The sequence below is a fragment of the Pseudophryne corroboree genome, chromosome 1 (assembly GCF_028390025.1).
Source record: "Pseudophryne corroboree isolate aPseCor3 chromosome 1, aPseCor3.hap2, whole genome shotgun sequence".
NCBI lineage: Eukaryota > Metazoa > Chordata > Amphibia > Anura > Myobatrachidae > Pseudophryne > Pseudophryne corroboree.
The window spans coordinates 373,544,288-373,562,986 of NC_086444.1; the positions used below are offsets into that span (position 1 = coordinate 373,544,288).

The window sequence follows — 18,699 nt, forward strand, 5'->3', positions numbered from 1 at the left end:
TTTGAAGAATCTGTGAGGTGGGAGTTCCTGAAACTCCAGTCTGTAGCCCTGGGAAATAAGATCTATGACCCAGGGATCCTGTCATGATGTTGTCCAGATGTGACTGAAATTTTTTAGTCTGGCTCCCACCTGCCAGTCTTCCAGGTATCGCGGTCCACCGTCATGCTGAAGGCTTTGCGGAAGCAGAGCTGGAGCTCTGTTCCTGAGAACCGGCAGTTGCTGGTTTGCGTGTTTTACCTCTAGCTCCTCTGTTGGCTGCAGAAGATCCTCTGGCTTTGTCCTTAAACTTGGCAGTCCGAAAGGACTGTAGAGTAGTTCCTGAGTAGGTCTTCCTAGCTGGGGAAGCTGCAGAAGGAAGATATATAGCCTTACTGCAGTAGCTTTGGAGATCAATTTGTCTAGTTCGTCTCCAAATAAGGCCTCTCCTGTGAAGGGTAGGCCTTCCACGCCTTTCCTGGAGTCCGCAGTCCACTGGCGTAACCTTAAGCCCCCCCCCCCCCGTGCTGACACTGTCATAGCCGTGGTGCGTGCATTAAGCAAACCCTACTTCTTTTATGGCTTCCATCATAAAGTTCGCAGAGTCCTGTATATGTTGCAGGAGTAAATCAATCTCCCCCCCTAGATAAGGAATCCAACCCCTCAATTAGGTTACCTGACCATCTAGCAATGGCTTTAGTAGTCCATGCACATGCTATAGTGGGTCTCGGGCCACCCCAGCAGCCGTGTACAAGGATTTGAGTGTAATCTCAATCTTTCGATCAGCAGTGTCTTTCAGGGAGGCTGCACTAGGGACAGGCAACACTATTTTCCGTGACAGCCTGGATATTGATGTATCCACTATCGGTGGATTTTCTCATTTTTTCCTATCCTCCAGAGGAAAAGGGAAAGATGAGATTAACCTTTTAGAGATCTGAAATTTCTTATCAGGATTATCCCACTGTTCTTCAAACAGGGTATTCAATTCCTTTGACACAGGAAAAGTGACTGAGGATTTCTTTTTTACATTAAAATACGATTCCTCGCACTCCTCTGCCACTTTATCAGGAAATTGCAGAACGTCTCTGATAGCTTCTAGAAGAGCCGCTATTCCCTGTGATAGAGTTGTGTCCCCCCCTCTGAATCCACCTCCACCTACTCCATGTCTGACCCCTCAGCATCAGAGTCAGACTGCAGGATATGGGCCAGAGTTCGCTTTTGTGTACAAATGGCAAGGGACTGAGACGCTTGTTTGGGGAGTCTCTATTCATGATCTCATCCACAGACTGTCTTAAGTATTGCATCTCTTTCTCATTGCAGGATTTAATTTATTAGATATATTGGAAATCATTCCTTTAATGGAATCCAGCCACGCTGGTTCAGCCAGCGCCAGCCTGAGAAGGTGCACTACACTGAGTACATAGTAGTGAGCTCCCTGGGGAGGAACACTCTGCCATACATGAAACACACTCTTTTCCTGACATATTGTAAATGTGACCGCGCACACACACTGGAAAGGTTAAAAGCACAATTAACCCACAAAGAGCCCTTCCAGGGGGACACAGAGATATTTTGGAGCTAGCACACAGCGCCCTTATTGCTAATGCCAAACTTAGCCGAGTCGCAGACTAAGTAACCAGATCGGGAACTTAGTACACTAATAATCGTCCCCCCCCCCCCCCCTGCTATGACCCCCTGGTACCGCTGAGGTAATCTGGAGCCACACCGGAGGAGCTGCGCGTCTGTCAGTCAGCGTCTGTGTCCACTGCAGGGGGAAATTGGCGCTGGTGAGCTGCTGGATCCCCTCAAAGTGAAGCCCAGTCCCCTTCAGTGGTGCGCAGTCTTTCCGCTTTTTTTGTATTGGCTGAGGTAATTTTGTGCTTAAAATGGAGCCAGATCCGTTTTAAGACTTTGTCTGCCGGTGTGGGTACTGTGTACAGTGTACTGAGACGCATTTGTGTACGGAGTCTGGAGACGCAATCCGCCCCGGTGAGAAGCAGTGCGTTGCCGTACTCTCATGCCGCCATAATGGCCGGCTCCCCGCTTACCGGGACGTTGGCTTAGTACTCACCACTCTTCTTTCTTCCGGCTCTGTTAGGGGTGGCTGCGTGCTGCGGGAATGTACGCTCGCCGTGTTGGGGCTTGCGAATAGTTCCCTCAGGAGCTAGTGTCCTGTCAGCGGGGAACGGGACCATTAACCCTTCAAGAGGTTGGGCCGTTCCTTCCCCCTCACCTCCCTAAGTCCCACGAAGCAGGCAGGCTGGTGACGTCCAGACCTGCCTGAAAACAACAAACAGAAAATAAATGCAGAAAACTCTTCAGGAGCTTCCATAAGCGTGACCGGCTCCTCCGGGCACATTTTCTAAACTGAGTCTGGTAGGAGGGGCATAGAGGGAGGAGCCAGACCACACTATCAAGTTCTTAAAGTGCCAATTGCTCCTAGTGGACCCGTCTATACCCTTGGTACTAAATGGAACCACAGTATCCTCTAGGACGTAAAAGAAAGCCAGGTTATTACTGCATTGTCACTAATGATGTCCTTGTCTTGATGTGATAGGGAAGCTTATAAGCAACTATTAACTACTGCTGTGCCTCACCTCTATGGGGGGAATTCTAGATGGCGCCCGACGGAAGAATTCAAGGACAGCTCTTTTGTGATACTAATAACATATGTTAGTAGATAAGTGGTGGGATGCACAGCAAAGACTTGGTACAAAGTTAAGTGAAGGCATATTAATGAGAAAGTGGGCTATGCAGTCGGTTGTAAGTGTAAATACACGTTTCCAGGAGTGTCTCTTGCACTAAGTATAGGTGAGTAGTAAGTACAAGTGCACACTGATGATGATGAATAGCAAACCAATCATACAGATAGTGGCCTACAGCTTTGTATATGTGCAGATATAATAAAATATCCATTTTCCATGTACACAATGCTCAATCACAAATGGATGATTTCCATCCAACTCTGCATCAAGCCTTCTGTGTGCATCAGATCCAATAATTTGCAGTTGTTCTGTGTGATCTGCTTGCAACATGTGTCTCGATCTTTATATTAGGCAAGTGCTGGGCAAAGTGTAGCAACTTCGCCTTTTGTAGTCAGCAACTGTGCTAACATATGCAAATGTATTGTACTGAGATGCCCACGGGCTGCGTCTCTAAACCACCGCTTGTCTACTAAGACATAGCCATCAGTCGCTTGTTGGAAAAACAGCCCTGTGGTTGCATGGCTGCTGGTAGCAAGCTACCGGAGCCATTGTAATTGCATACGGGATCACAGTCGCAAGCTGTGACAAACCCCGTTACAGCTCACAGAACTCAGACTGTCAATTATTTTGTAAATAAACCCTCATTACGATCGCTTCACAAAACCATGGCATGCACAGTGGCAAGTAAATGCTCTACTGTGTCCGACATCAACATTGCATCCATCTCTGAATAAGGTCCACAGTCAATCAGTGGGAGATAAAAAGGTTCAATGCAGAGTCTATTATGTAGACCCACATCCATGAGCATTACAGACTAGAGAACAATCAGTCAGTGAACTGTTGGGCAGTATATTCATAGAATCATTAGATCAGGAATACAGTCAGTCAGTTTAAGCAAATATAATTGTAGAAATCTATTGATGAACCTTATGCAATGCAGGGAAGAATTTATGAGCACTCTTAGGCTGAAGAACAGTTTATGAGTAGGCCATTAGTTAAGAAGGATAACACCGTAAGCATTCTTGTGGCCAGACCAGTGGTTCCCAAACTGTGTGCCATGGCACCCTGGGGTGCCTCGAGGCATTTGCAGGGGTGCCTTGGATTGGTGGTTCAGAACCAAATCAAATTATTTACATTCAACTCAATAGGCAAAACCTGTGCTTGTGGCTGCAAATGATATAATATGTGGGAAAAAAGGAAGCAAATCCTGTCCCTCGCCACATCACTGAACCTAAGGATGACATATAAACACAATTTACTTAATTTTTTATTTTTTTTATAAATTACCCAGTAAGAAAACGTTTGGCCTAGTGGTGCCATGAAAAAAATTCTAATACTCTATGGCGCCGTGATTCAAAAAAGTTTGGCAAACACTGGGCCAGACCATAGCAGCAAGATATTTATTGCTTGACAGGGAACATTATTGTGTGGACAATGGAGTAGTCCTTGAAAACACAGTTTACCATGGAAGTAGCATCTAGCAGTTGGCTGATACCTTGTCTGCAGATGCATCCCAGTCTTCAAAGCACATGCTGCCCATCTGTTAGCGCTCAGATATGTGGGACAGTTTGGACATGAGGTCTGTGGAATTCAGTGGGAGTTCTTGGGATGTTACATGGGGAGGGGAGGCAGATGCTGGTCCATAGTGGCTTTGTCCGTAGGTGTACAGCTGCTCACACAGGAGGCCATGGTCAGACGGTGCACCAGTGGTGTGTCTAAAGATGGAAATGCACTGCAAGTGGGCGTCTCAGTATAACGAAAATCAGTCCCGGTATTGGCAGAAGACGTGGTTGCGGCAAAAGATACAGGCGCTGACGCATCTGGGTGCGAACAGGAAGGGGGGTTCTTTTTTTCCCCCTGGTATCCCCCTGCACACTTAATAGTACTTGCAACAATATTTGAAAACTATATGATAATAGAAATATATTTTTTGCATATACAGGTTGAGTATCCCTTATTCAAAATCACACATTTTTGGTTCCACTACTGAAATAATGACACAAATATATATATATATTATATATCTATGTAATATATCTATATATACACATATTATATAATATGTATGTCATCTCATTAGGGGACCCAAAAATGTGGGATTTTTAATTTTGGATAAGGGAAGCGTAGCCAGCGAATGAGCATTGTGTACATGTATTAGTAATTACTGAATGAACAGTCAGTGTGTGGATATGTCATTGATGACTGAGATCAGCTGTAGGTCTGTCTGTGGCAGCATCTTACCTGCTTTTATCTTGTTTAGGTTTCTCCTCTGCCTCATACTTAAAGGTCCATGTAAAAACACATCATGGCGCCCTCCTCAGCGCGGGCCCTCACCGGCCGGAGTCCGTCCCAAATGGTGCAGCGCTGTTCCACTGTGTCCGGACCTGTGGCGTGAAAGGCAAGCGTTGCAAGGCCGGCTGTCCGTGCAGAGGGGGGCGCAAGTGTGAGCTAGAATGGGTTGTTAGGTGTACATTACATTACCAGTGAAAGCACTAAACATTAGGCACTGATGAATTATGGACCACGAACACTTAACCAATATGTTCCTATTTCTGATAGGGAAATTAAACATAACACAGCCCAACTAAAGAAAAATGTTTAATTGCCCAGAATATTTGAAAGAATTTAGGGTAATTTAGATTTGCTGAATTCAAAAATAGAAAGTGATATTTTCAAATTGGCTTTAGTTCTTGAGATAATGGATACACTCAATTAATAGGGAACTTTGCCATAAAGCATGCATGTGGGGATTTAACAGAACATTCTAGAAGGTAAGCCACTCGAATATTCTAGGTGTACACTCCACAATCATTCTAGAATTTTCCCCCTCCGTAAGTGATTGGCCACTGTCAGTTAGTAGTTGAGCACTTTCTGTTGTTTTTCTTGTTTCTCCATGTATCTCAAAAATTAGAGCTAATCTAGAAAAGCAGATGCCATATTCGGAATCCCCCAATCACTCCAATATGATTGGCAATAAAAATAGTGTTGATCAGAGCAATAATGATGTGAGTACATGCAGTAAACTGAAACAGATACTCAAAATTTTGAGGTAGAATTAGAAAACATTCCCCCAAATGAGGACTTTTTAAAACATGACATTAAAGAACATAGGAGCAAAAATTAAATCTGCGCTATGGCCCTTATTCCGAGTTGATCGCTTGCTAGCTGCATTTAGCAGCAGTGCAAACGCTAATCCGCCACCCTCTGGGAGTGTATCTAAGCTTAGCAGAAGTGCGAACGAAAGGTTAGCAGAACAGTGCTGAAATGTTTTCATGCAGTTTCAGAGTGGCTGCAGACCTCCTTCCTTGCGATCACTTCAGTCTGTTTAGTTCCTGCTTTGATGTCACAAACACGCCCTGCGTTCGGCCAGCCACTCCTGCGTTTTATCCTGACACGACTGCGTTTTTTAGGACACTCTCGGAAAACGGTCAGTTACCACCCAGAAACACCCACTTCCTGTCAATCACTCACCGATCAACAGAGCGACGGAAAAGAGTCGCTAGACCTTGTGTAAAACTAAATACTATTGTGTGAAAGTACGTTGCGCGTGCGCACTGCGGCCCGTACACATGCGCAGTTTTGCCGTGTTTTTACCTGATCGCTGCGCTGCGGAAATCGGCAGCGAGCGATCAACTCGTAATGACCCCCAATGTGTGAAAGTTCAAGGTATCAATAACTGGTGCCTTTATAGTTTTCTTGTTAACTGTCAGAGATAACATATAGTGTAGGGGTGGCCAACTGGTTTAAAAGTAGCAGTCATAAAAAATCTATAGATACTACAAAGAACCATTGCATCCAGACATCCCCACATGTTATCAGAACCCACAAACATGCTATCAGATCCCCGCTTCCCCAGTGTGAAGTTCAGATCTCCCTAAGATGCCTCTTACATCTCCAAAATAAATCCCCTCACCTCTCTTCCCACTGATGCCATGAATACAACACGTTCTTTGTCTCTTGTTTAGATGGGCCTTTTGACCTTATATTGTAAAGAGATGGTCACGTGATGCATGCAAAAGTGCTGAATGGCCCCTACTGGTGTCTGCCCTTGCAACCAGTGCCATGACCCTGCTTCCAGATGGCAAGCGGGGAGACATTGGGCTCGATTCAATTAATTGCGAATTGAATAGCGCTATTAAATTCAGCGCGCTGTCATCCCCGACTACAGGATTTCTTCTCGCACCTCTCCGGGGCAGCGAGCAGAAATCCAACAAATCTTAGGTCTGCGATGCTGTTTTGTGCCGCAGCACGGACAAAACAGCATTGCGCCAGTTCTTGCGCCTAAACACCATTTAGTCCCGTGAACCGGCTTTCCCCAACATGACAGCGCGCAGAATTAAATAGCATCAGGAGCTAATTCCCGGTGATATTCAATGTGTGCTGAATTGAATCTAGCCCATAGTTCACAGTACAGAGAGTAGCTGGTTTGCTAACCTGGGTCTATCTATAATTGGGACCACAGCATATTGTAAGTTTAATGCCATAAAGAACCCCCAAAAACTAACATTTTCAAAGGAGACCACATTGTTAACCATGTCACAAGTATGAATACATTTTTCCTGTCATTTTGTATATGATGCAGTGAGTTTGTATGATATCATATTTGGATTTTCACTGCAAACCACACACCCACATATTCAATAACTATGAAGTTTTAACAAAGTAGATTGTTACTGGTTCTACAGTTCAGGGTATCAGAAAATAACCTGAGATAGGCTGGTAGCTTGGAATTGGCTTTGCCGAGATCACTGCATGTAAATAAAACAGCGGGCCTATTTGTCACCGTTTTCTATTTCCTTACAGAGGGGGAGAAGTGTCAGCATGGTGAGCAGGAGAGCTCCGATTCCTATGGTGACCTGTCAGATGGAAGTGACCTCAAATCTCCAGAGAAGCAGAGTTCTAATGGATCGTATGCAGCTTGTGACTTGGTGATTCCCAAAAAAATTGAAGCAGAGCCTGAGAAACGATATCCCTGTTCAGAATGTGGCAGCTTCTTTCGCTCTAAGGCCTATCTCAACAAGCACATCCAGAAAGTTCATGCCAGGCCATTGGGACCAGGGCTTGGGGATTTGGGGGCAACGCTGGGCCCAGCACTTGGCCCTGCCCTTGGACCCACATTGGGTCCTGCTCTTGGGCCCTCACTTGGCCCAACTCTTGGTGCTTCTCTTGGGCCAGCTTTGGGGTCTGCCTTGGCATCACCTTTCTCCCCACAACAGAATATGTCCCTTTTGGAGTCATTTGGTTTCCAAATTGTGCAGTCTGCTTTTGCTTCTTCCCTTGTGGAACCTGAGGTAGAACAGCAGGGGCTAGGGAGTGAAGGGAAGTAAAGTAAGAGTTAAAAGTGATTCATGCTTAACAAATATGGAGGAGGAGGAGTAACATGGTAGTGCAAATGTGGGAAAATTATGTGAAAGGCATCACTATGCATGAATCAAAGAGCCCCAGAAAAGAACTACAAAACATTGGAAAGGAACTGGGGTTCACAATGAAATGAATTTGATAAGCTGTATTTCAGTGGAAACCACCAGACCAAGAAAGAAGCCTAACTGGGTAGATCTAAAACTGTCATGTTTACACTAAGCTCTGAACTATACAATGCCTCCTGAACTAATGGGGTTAAAGTGTCTTAGTGGGGGCCGACCATGAACAGTTTCTATGTGAATGTTTTGTACTTTCCTGAAAACTATTCTAAACCTGCACAAAGCTGGCCACACATTGTAATAAACAGATTCCTCACAAGTTATAATGTGCTGCTTTTACACACAAACACACACTGCAAGTTTCCTTTTAAAAGTCACACTCAGTGTTTTAGTTCAGAGTGGAAGCAACACGAGGATGTTGGATGAAAGGTAAGATTCTATATAAAGATAGCAGCTCTAACTGATCTTCCTCTCCAGTTAAAGCAAAGATCCCCATACTTCCAAACCATTTGGACTCATCTCAAACAAAATCCTATTTTCAGTGGTTTCCGTACTATTTTTGTATTCTAATAATAAGGCTTATTAGGCCTACTTTCGTCAGATATTGAAATTCCCAGTGGACTGACTTTAATGTCTAAAGCTAGCTACACACTATACAATTAGGCAGATTTGCCATTCATCAGTTGATTGGCCTATTTTATTGCATAATGTGTAGGCTAATATAACAGTCAAAAAACATCCAGGAACGCTTCGATTATCCAATCAGTCTCATCAGAAGTGTGTGTGCATTCTCCGTAACCTGACCATATTTCTATGGCTTATCCTGATTATCTCATCCTGCTTGTGGGCAGACGTACGCAAATTCAGTTTGGTGTAACTTATATACCAATCTGTAACTTATATACAGTATAAAAAAACTGCTTCATGTGTGCTGCCCACATCGAACCCTTCCACTTGCAGAGAAATTGTTCCAATTGTCGTTACTATAAAATAAATTGCATAGTGTGCAGCAAGCTTTAGGATGTGATTGCAGTTCTGTCTATGTTAATCAATGATATAAGCATCCATCCGAGCAGTAGAAAATGAAGGCAGCTAAAACTTGACAAAAAGTTTAGCTGGTGCATACTGTAGTTTGAAGTATTAGAACCATGAGAGAGAGGGGACTATGTGTAATAGCCTGCGGCATAAGCGTTTCTAGAGAGGAGGGGACCAGTGTGCAGACTCCGTGTGTGGGCCCCCTCCTCTCCCGTCCCGTAGCCGGCAGCGGCGGCGCTGTTAGCGCTCTGAGTGAGCACTAGAGACTCTGGCACAGTGGCAGAACCTACAGCGCATGCGCAGGTCTCTGAAAAAATGGCCAGCACGCTGTGATCTCTCGGAGATCTAACAGCGCTGCCGGCTATGGGACTCAGGAGTGGAGGGGGCCCACACACGGACAGCGATGGACACCAGAAAGGTACGTATAGGAGAAATGGGTGCGGTGTGCGCCCCCTCTCAACCCAGGGCCCCGTGTGCACTGCACACATTGCATCCATAATAGATACGCCCCTGGCCTGCAGGTTGCCGGAGGTGTGGGACTTACAGCAAGTCTGCCCGTATTTTTAAAGCAGCAATCATTTGCAAAGCAAAACCAACCTGATTTTGCCTTGTAAATGACTGCTGCTTTTAAAAAAAAAAACGGGCAGATTCGCAGAAACTCCTGTAACCTCCGACAACTGGAAGACTATTACATATGTCCCCGGATCTCTGGATGGCCTACTGAATGCTGTAGCTACCATTAGATTACTTCCTACATGTCTACTGTACAGCTTTGGTTACACAGTAATTATCTACACTGGAAACTATTTGGGATGAAGTGCTTTTGATAATAAAACAAAAATGTAATTTTTCTCCAATAAACACAACACACCTCTGCAGCAACAATGGTGAAACATTTTCAGAAATAACTTAATAACCATTACGGATTAATATGGCCTATTATGCTGTAGGCTTGTCACAGTCTATTGCACAGGAAGCCTATGTGGGTGGAAGGCAGATTTAACAATATAGCAAAAGACTTAGGGGGTCATTCAGATCTGATCGCTGTTGTGCACAGCGGGTGATCAGGACATAACAGCGCATGCACCGCAATGCGCATACGCGATGGACAACAACGGGGCATCGCCGGTCTGCGACGGGCGTACGCATGGTGATTGACAGGAAGAGGCTGTTTGTGGGTGGCAACTAACCGTTTATAGGGAGTGTCCGGAAAAACGCAGGCATGCCCAAGCGTTTTCAGGGAGGGTGTCTGACGTCCACTCCGGCCCCGATCAGCAGGATTCTATCGCACTAGAGTAAGTCCTGGGCTGCGCACAGACTGCACACACAGAATTTTAGCAGCTCGGCGTACACATAGCATCGCACACTTGCACGGCGAAAATACATTGTCGCTGAAGGCGGTGACTATCTGAACGCAGGACAGCAAAAATGCAGCCCAGCGTTCAGATCTGAATGACCTCCTAAGACATTAAAATACCATAGTGAAGAGATTTAAGCTGAAAAGAGGATGTTTCTGCAAGAAAATAACTGGAAACAATCTCAACCCAATGATAAAATGGAAAGATTCAGGGATATCCTTTGCAGCACTCAGCCTTGAATATTACTTAAAATCCATGTGATTGTCCAGTACCCAGCACTGCATGCAAGGAAACCAAACATTTATAATACCCCTTTTAGACTGAATGAGGCAGGTCGCACCCTGGAGCCTGACACGGGTGCTTCCCGGCTGTGACCCACCTAAAGCCCCTCGCCAACGCTGTTTCGACCCAGCATAATGCCGGGTTCGTGACGTCTGCAAGGGGTGGCACTTGGAGAGCACATGATTTCCAAGCGCCGCCCGTCCACACAGAGTCAACCGGAAACAGGTTGCATCGACTCGGCTTCCTGTTTACACTGCACAGCGAGCCAGGTTGAACCCGTGTTCAACCCTGCAAGCTACCCGAGTTGTAATACCGGGTCACTCGACCCGGATTATTCCAACTGGTCCCTTTTACACCGCACCGCAACAAGGGTTATGCGCGCTCATGTGCAATAACCCGTGTTCAAAGCTGGCGGTGTAAAGGGGGTATAAGATTGAGGAGTAATAAATGACAGACTGAAAGGGGTATATTTACTAAAGTGTGGTTTATAGAAGTGGAGATGTTGTGCATAGCAACCAATCAGATTCTACTTATCATTTATCTAGCACCTTCTACAAGATAATGGGCTAGATGCATCATCGCTTGGAAAGTGATAAAATGGAGAGTGAAAAAGTACCAGCCAATGAGCTCCTAAATGACATTTTTCAAACAGGGCCTGTGACATGGCAGTTAGGAGCTGATTGGCTGGTACTTTTTCACTCTCCATTTTATCACTTTCCAAGCGATGATGCATCTAGCCCAATAGCTAGAATCTGGTTGCTATGGGCAACATCTCCACTTCTATAAACCCGCACTTTAGTAAATAAACCCATAAGAATCCCAAAGGTAAGAATAGAAAGACCCTTAGCTGGCTATGTGAAATGTTCGTAATTGTTACAAAAGAGGTTTTGAAAATTATTGTAAGAGGCCATACATTTTCACATTTTGCCATAATTAGTGTTTTGTTGTAGTAATTGTTCTTTATCATTTGAAGACAGATGTTGTATCCATCATAGTTCATACCAGTCTCTATTTTCTGTATTTGCCCTAACACACAATTCTGGCAGCCAGTTTGAATATTATATACATATTTGGCCTCAAATCACAGTGTTTATGATCCTACAGTCAACTTCTGATTGTGACCTGCCATATGTACGTTTTTAGGATTGGCAAATTACTATTCTACAACATAAACGTCAACTTATTGGTAAACAGATTGCTGTTCTAGCAGGATTTATGTACCAAAATGTGACTGAGAAAGAGAAGTCTCCCTACGGATGTTTGCCCCTTTTAAGCAGGTAGCAGAAAATATGGTACTCCTAAAATAAACACTTTAGGCTGGGCCTGCAGATGAACGTGCTGCGTGTCCAATCAGGTTCTGCTTTCACTGACACTTCTGGGTTTAGCATCTTCAATTGCACTTCATGGCTGCAAGTCACCTGCCATCTAGAGGGAACCTTCTGGCATTTATTACAGTCTAGTTACCAGCCCATCAAAATGATGGAACAGAAGAATAGTAATGTCAGCACTGGCGGCTGTGCGCGCCAGAATGGAAAAACACTTGAATTGCTCTATCCGGTGCCATCTAGTGATGGTAAGGTCTCCGCTTGACGTAGGGCGTTGTATATGACCCTTAGCTCCAGGATGTTGATGTAAAGACAAGTCTCTCGACTTGACCAAAGACCCTGGAAATTTCTTCCCTGTGTAACTGCTCCCCAACCTCGGAGGCTTGCGTCCGTGGTCACCAGGATCCAGTCCTGAATGCCGAATCTGCGGCCCTCGAGAAGGTGAGCACTCTGCAGCCACCACAGTAGTGACACCCTGGCCCTGGGGGACAGGGTGATCAACCGATGCATCTGAAGATGTGACCCGGACCACTTGTCCAGTAGGTTCCATTGGAAAGTCCTCGCATGGAACCTGCCGAAGGGAATGGCCTCGTATGACGCCACCATCTTTCCCAGGACTCGAGTGCAATGATGCACTGACACCTGTTTTGGTTTCAATAGGTTCTTGACCAGAGTCATGAGTTCCTGGGCCTTCTCTATCGGGAGATAAACCCTCTTCTGGTCCGTGTCCAGAATCATGCCCAAGAAGGGTAGACGAGTCGTAGGAACCAACTGCGACTTTGGAATATTGAGAATCCAGCCGTGTTGCTGTAACACTTTCAGTGAAAGAGATACGCTGTTCAGCAACTGCTCTCTTGATCTCGCTTTTATGAGGAGATCGTCCAAGTACGGGATAATTGTGACACCTTGCTTCCGCAGGAGCACCATCATTTCCGCCATTACCTTGGTGAAAATCCTCGGGGCCATTGAGAGACCAAACGTCAACGTCTGAAATTGGTAATGACAATCCTGTACCGCAAATCTTAGGTACGCCTGATGAGGTGGATAAATGGGGACATGAAGGTACGCATCCTTTATGTCCAGTGACACCATAAAATCCCCCCCTTCCAGGCTTGCGATGACCGCTCTTAGCGATTCCATCTTGAACTTGAACCTTTTCAAGTATAGGTTCTGAGATTTTAAATTCAATATGGGTCTGATCGAACCGTCCGGTTTCGGGACTACAAACATGGTCGAATAATAACCCCTTCCCTGTTGAAGGAGGGGATCCTTGACCACCACCTGCTGAAGATACAATTTTTGTATTGCGTTTAACACTATTTCCCTCTCTTGGGGTGAAGATGGTAAGGCCGATTTGAAATACCGGCAAGGAGGCACCTCTTCGAATTCCAGTTTGTAACCCTGAGACACAATTTCTATTGCCCAAGGATCCACCTGGGAGTGAACCCACATGTGGCTGAAATTCCGAAGACGTGCCCCCACCGGGCCCGACTCCGCCAGTGGAGTCATGCGGTGGATTTTGCAGCAAGAAAGGACGCACCTCGGACTTTCTTGTTTCTTTGTGAACGAAAGGACTGCATTTGATAATGCGGTGCTCTCTTAGGCTGTGAGGGAACATAAGGCAAAAAATTTGACTTTCCAGCTGTAGCTGTGGAGACCAGGTCCGAGAGACCTTCCCCAAACAATTCCTGACCCCTGTAAGGTAAAACCTCCATATGCCTTTTTGAGTCGGCATCACCTGTCCATTGCCGAGTCCACAGACCCTTCTGGCAGAAATCGACATAGCGTTTATTCTAGAACCCAGTAGACAAATGTCTCTTTGAGCATCTATCATATATAGGACAGCGTCTTTTATATGCCCCAGGGTCAATAATACAGTATCCTTATCTAAAGTATCCAATTCCTCAGATAAGGTATCTGTCCATGCCGCTACAGCACTACACACCCAGGCCGACGCAATTGCCGGTCTTAGTAAGGTACCTGAATGTGTATAAATGGACTTCAGGGTAACCTCCTGTTTGCGGTCAGCAACATCTTTGAGGGTAGCTCTATCCTGGGACGGCAGGGCTACCCTTTTGGATAAGCGTGTTAAAGCTTTGTACACCCTAGGGGAGGATTCCCATCGTAGCCTATCCGTTGGCGGGAAAGGATACGCCATAACAATCCGTTTGGAAATCTGCATTTTCTTATCTGGAGATTCCCAAGCTTTTTCACATAACTCATTCGGTTCGTGTGAGGGGGGAAAAGTTACCTCAGGCTTCTTTCCCTTATACATATACACCCTCGTGTCAGGGACAGGGGTTTCCTCTGTGATGTGCAAAACATCCTTTATTGCAGTGGCGTAAGTTCGCCCCAGTCGCCCGGAGGCATGATAAGTGTTGGTGCCCCCCCCCCCCCCCCCCCTACATACTGTAGACACACACGCCCTTCATATATAGCTATCCGGCACTCATGTTGAACAGTAGTAGCGTGCTCAGGTGCCTTTCCCAATAGTAATATAGATACACATACAAAGTGGACGCACTCCAAGTCAGTCATCACAATAAAATAGACACCAGCATACCTTTATAGCAAATCTACAGTACTCCCTCACCCACTAGCGTGTCACAATGTAGATGCTTTGGCGCAGTGGTGTGCCGATATACAGTATGTATATATCAAAAACACACAAACGCCACTTTCAAGAACAATACAGCAGGGGATTAAGTCCGACTGCCCTGGCTCAGTTAATAACAATCCCCATAATTATAGGGATTGATGAGGAGGGCTCCATGTGTAGGCTACACAACAGCTCTTCTTCCTATTTTAACACCATAAGTACCTGTGTAGCAGCCTATAAAGTGGGTGACCCCCGCATCAGCAGTGTGTGGATGGGCTCCGCAGCAGAATGACGGAAGACGCAGAAATAGCTCTGATATCCCGCTCAGTATAGGGGACACAACGTCCAGTGACTGCTCTCTACACTCTCACATACAGCAGGCAGGGTGTCATGCAGGGTGGCGGACATGGAGAATTAAGCTGATGTTCATCACAAGGCTTTCTCTCCTAGCGTTAGTCCTGATCACAGTTCAGGGACAAATCATAGGGAAGTGTGGAGGTGGCAGGTCACACTGGAGAAGGAGGAGGTGGATAACAGCTCCCAGGACTCTAGTCTGTATTCCCTCTCCCCGGCCGGAGGCGAGAACCAGACAGCTGTACTATTGCGAGACCTGTCACATAGAATTTGATGGCAAATAAGAAATACTTGGCCTATGTAGTCTGCCCCTGTACACTCATGCACTAGGGTTAATTTTTGTTGGGAGCCAAATAACCTACCTATCCAGAGTACCTGGTGGAAATCCACGCCAGCAATGGGAGAATATACAAACTCTACACAGTTAGGGCCATGACGGGAACAAAACCCATGACCTCAGTGCTGTGAGGCAGTAATGCTAACCATTACACCGTCCACACTAAAGGGAGTATGCAAGTCACTTTATTCCATGGACACTAACATACTGCGCACTGATACAGTAAATGATAATACTATATATATATATATATATATATATATATTCATCTTGTGGTTCAGTACTCACTATTGTATATGCAGTTGCCTGGGTGCCCTTGCTGATAATGATGTATATAAGTGTGGCGTCCTTTCCTTAGATGCTCCCAACACCAGGTGAGAGATACTGCATGGCACTCCAGGACTTATTTAAATCAATAAACTTTTACCGCAATATATCAACGATTCTGGGTTATATATTGCAGTAAAATGTAATTGATTCAAAGACGTCCTGGAGTGCCATGCAGTATCTCTTACCTGGTGTTGGGAGCATATAGGGATGTCACACTTTGCCTCTATATATATCTATATATATATATATCTATATATATATATATTTTATTTTTTTATAGGACTGTGAGCCTGACACTCCTTTGAGGGTACAATGAATTCTTGCTGTGGTGCCCTCCTTAGGTCAAAGCAACGGTCTCATATAGATGTAGAATTCAGTGGCACTCCACAGACTTGTATACAGTTAATACTCCATACTTTATTTAATTCATGGATTAATTATTTATTATTAATATATTCAAGTCTGTGGAGTGCCACTGAATTCCACATCTCTCTCTCTCTCTATATATATATACATTTACTTATTCTGGTGCCCCCACAAGAAGTTTTAATATATTGCTGGGAGGTGCTGCACTTAGGATCCCTTCAGTAATGACACACACAGCAGCACCTTTATATAATCAATATTTCAATCTGGTACTATAGATTGTCATCAGGTATGGTATCCTGGTGACAATCTATAGTACCAGATTGAAATATTGATTATATAATGGTGCTGCTGTGTGTGTCATTATTGAAGGGATCCTAAGTGCAGCACCTCCCAGCAATGTATACAATAAGACCCCCCTCCCGCGCGCGCGCCCGCCCGCCCAATCACCGGCATTCGGCACGCACGATAATGTGACCGTCACAAGGATGGGTAAGTGAGGCTGCCCTGGACCTCCACTTACCCGCAGAGCCGGAGCACACAGCGGCTGGCCGGTGGGATTTTCCCTCAGAACGCTGAGGGTGCGCATGCTGCTACGAGCTCCTCCTCCTCCGGTGACAGGTTCCAGGCTGCGAGTAGCTCCTCCAGTCCTCCTGATCTGCGGACTCCCCCTGACACTGACACGAAAGCTCCTCTTCAGGAGTCAGGCAGCGGGAGACAGTGTGGAGGAGATGCGCCCCCTTGAGGCCAGGAGCCCGGCGGCAGCCGACTCCACTGCCTCCCAGAGTTCCGCCCCTGCTTTATTGCTATAATCATATATCGAAGGGATTTAGCCAATTTTGGCTGTAACTTTGCATCATCGTAATCGACACTGGAGTCAGAATCCATGTCGGTATCTGTGTCAACAATTTGGGATAGTGGGCGCTTATGAGACCCTGACGGTCCCTGCGACAGAGGGTCAGGCACGGGTTGAGACCCTGACCGTCCCAATGCATCAGCCTTGTCAAATCTTTTATGCAAGGAATTAACATTATCCTTTAAAACCTTCCACATATCCATCCAATCTGAAGACAGTTCCCCCACAAGGCCCTTTGGAGAGACAGAGAGAGAGTATGCCAGCACACACCCCAGCGCTATAATATCCCAGGAATAACACAGTAACTTAATGTTAACCCAGTAGCTGCTGTATGTATAGTTTTTGCGCCTAATTATGTGCCCCCCCCCTCTCTTTTCAACCCTCTTCTACCGTGTACCAGCAGGGGAGAGTCCGGGGAGCTTCCTCTCAGCGGTGCTGTGGAGAAAAAATGGCGCTGGTGAGTGCTGAGGGAGAATCCCCGCCCCCTTGACGGCGGGCTTCTGTCACGCTTATACAGTAATTTTGGCGGGGGCTCATACATATATACAGTGCCCAGCTGTATATATGTGTACTTTTGCCAACATGAGATCCCAAATGCTGCCCAGGGCGCCCCCCCCCTGCGCCCTGCACCCTTACAGTGACCGGAGTATGTGAGGTGTGTGGAGCAATGGCGCACAGCTGCAGTGCTGTGCGTTACCTCTAGTGAAGATCATGAAGTCTTCTGCCGCCTGTGAAGTCTTCTTTTCTTCTCATACTCACCCGGCTTCTATCTTCCGGCTCTGCAAGGGGGACGGCGGCGCGGCTCTGGGACGGACGGCGAGGGTGAGATCCTGCGTACCAATCCCTCTGGAGCTAATGGTGTCCAGTAGCCTAAGAAGCAGGACCTAGCTTCAGAGAGTAGGGCTGCTTCTCTCCCATCAGTCCCTCGATGCAGGGAGTCTGTTGCCAGCAGAGCTCCCTGAAAATAAAAAACCTAACAAAATACTTTCTATCAGTAAACTCAGGAGAGCTCACTGAAAAGCACCCAGCTCCTCTGGGCACAGTATCAAACTGAGGTCTGGAGGAGGGGCATAGAGGGAGGAGCCAGTGCACACCAGGAACTAAATTCTTTCTTAAAGTGCCCATGTCTCCTGCGGAGCCCGTCTATCCCCATGGTCCTTACGGAGTCCCCAGCATCCTCTAGGACGTTAGAGAAATATAATTGTGAAAAACATTTAGTAAAACTAAAGTATTTTGAACTGATAAACCTACCCAAGCCTTGAAGAATATACTAACCCAATGAAACATTTCTTATATCTACCTTTTGTAGTGTTACAGTGGAAAATAAAACTGCGATACTGAATGTCTTGCTTATAAAACACAGCTGTGAAAGTAGAGTACTGGGTAACACGTGGCAATGCAGGTGTATGGGATATTACAGTCGTAGACGAGTGTCCATGTATAAGCGTTATCCTAGTGCATTCACTGTTTATTGTAGACAGGGAAAAATAGGATTTTAATACCTACCGGTAAATCCTTTTCTCTTAGTCCGTAGAGGATGCTGGGGATGCTTCAAGAACCATGGGGTATAGACGGGATCCGCAGGAGACATGGGCACTTTAAGACTTTAAAAGGGGTGTGAACTGGCCCCTCCCTCTATGCCCCTCCTCCAGACTCCAGTTATAGGAACTGTGCCCAGGGAGACAGACATTTCGAGGAACAGGATTTATTCAATTTATTTAAAACTAAGGTGAGATATATACCAGCTCACACCACT

General features: G+C 45.8%; 1 protein-coding gene across 7 annotated transcripts in view; it reads left to right on the plus strand.

Annotated features, from left to right (window-relative positions):
• Positions 1 to 8,420, plus strand: part of PATZ1 (POZ/BTB and AT hook containing zinc finger 1) — a 92,453-nt gene extending 84,033 nt beyond the window's left edge. For 5 of the 7 annotated variants that reach the window (XM_063913087.1, XM_063913086.1, XM_063913085.1 and 2 more), the window contains 2 exons: positions 4,942 to 5,079; positions 7,485 to 8,420. In XM_063913087.1, the coding sequence (XP_063769157.1) occupies positions 4,942 to 5,079; positions 7,485 to 8,008 (662 nt within the window). In that variant the 3' untranslated portion in view covers positions 8,009 to 8,420. The remainder of the gene's footprint in view (positions 1 to 4,941; positions 5,080 to 7,484) is intronic. The other 2 variants (XM_063913090.1, XM_063913091.1) reach the window with 1 other exon arrangement.
• The last annotated feature ends 10,279 nt before the right edge of the window (positions 8,421 to 18,699 follow it).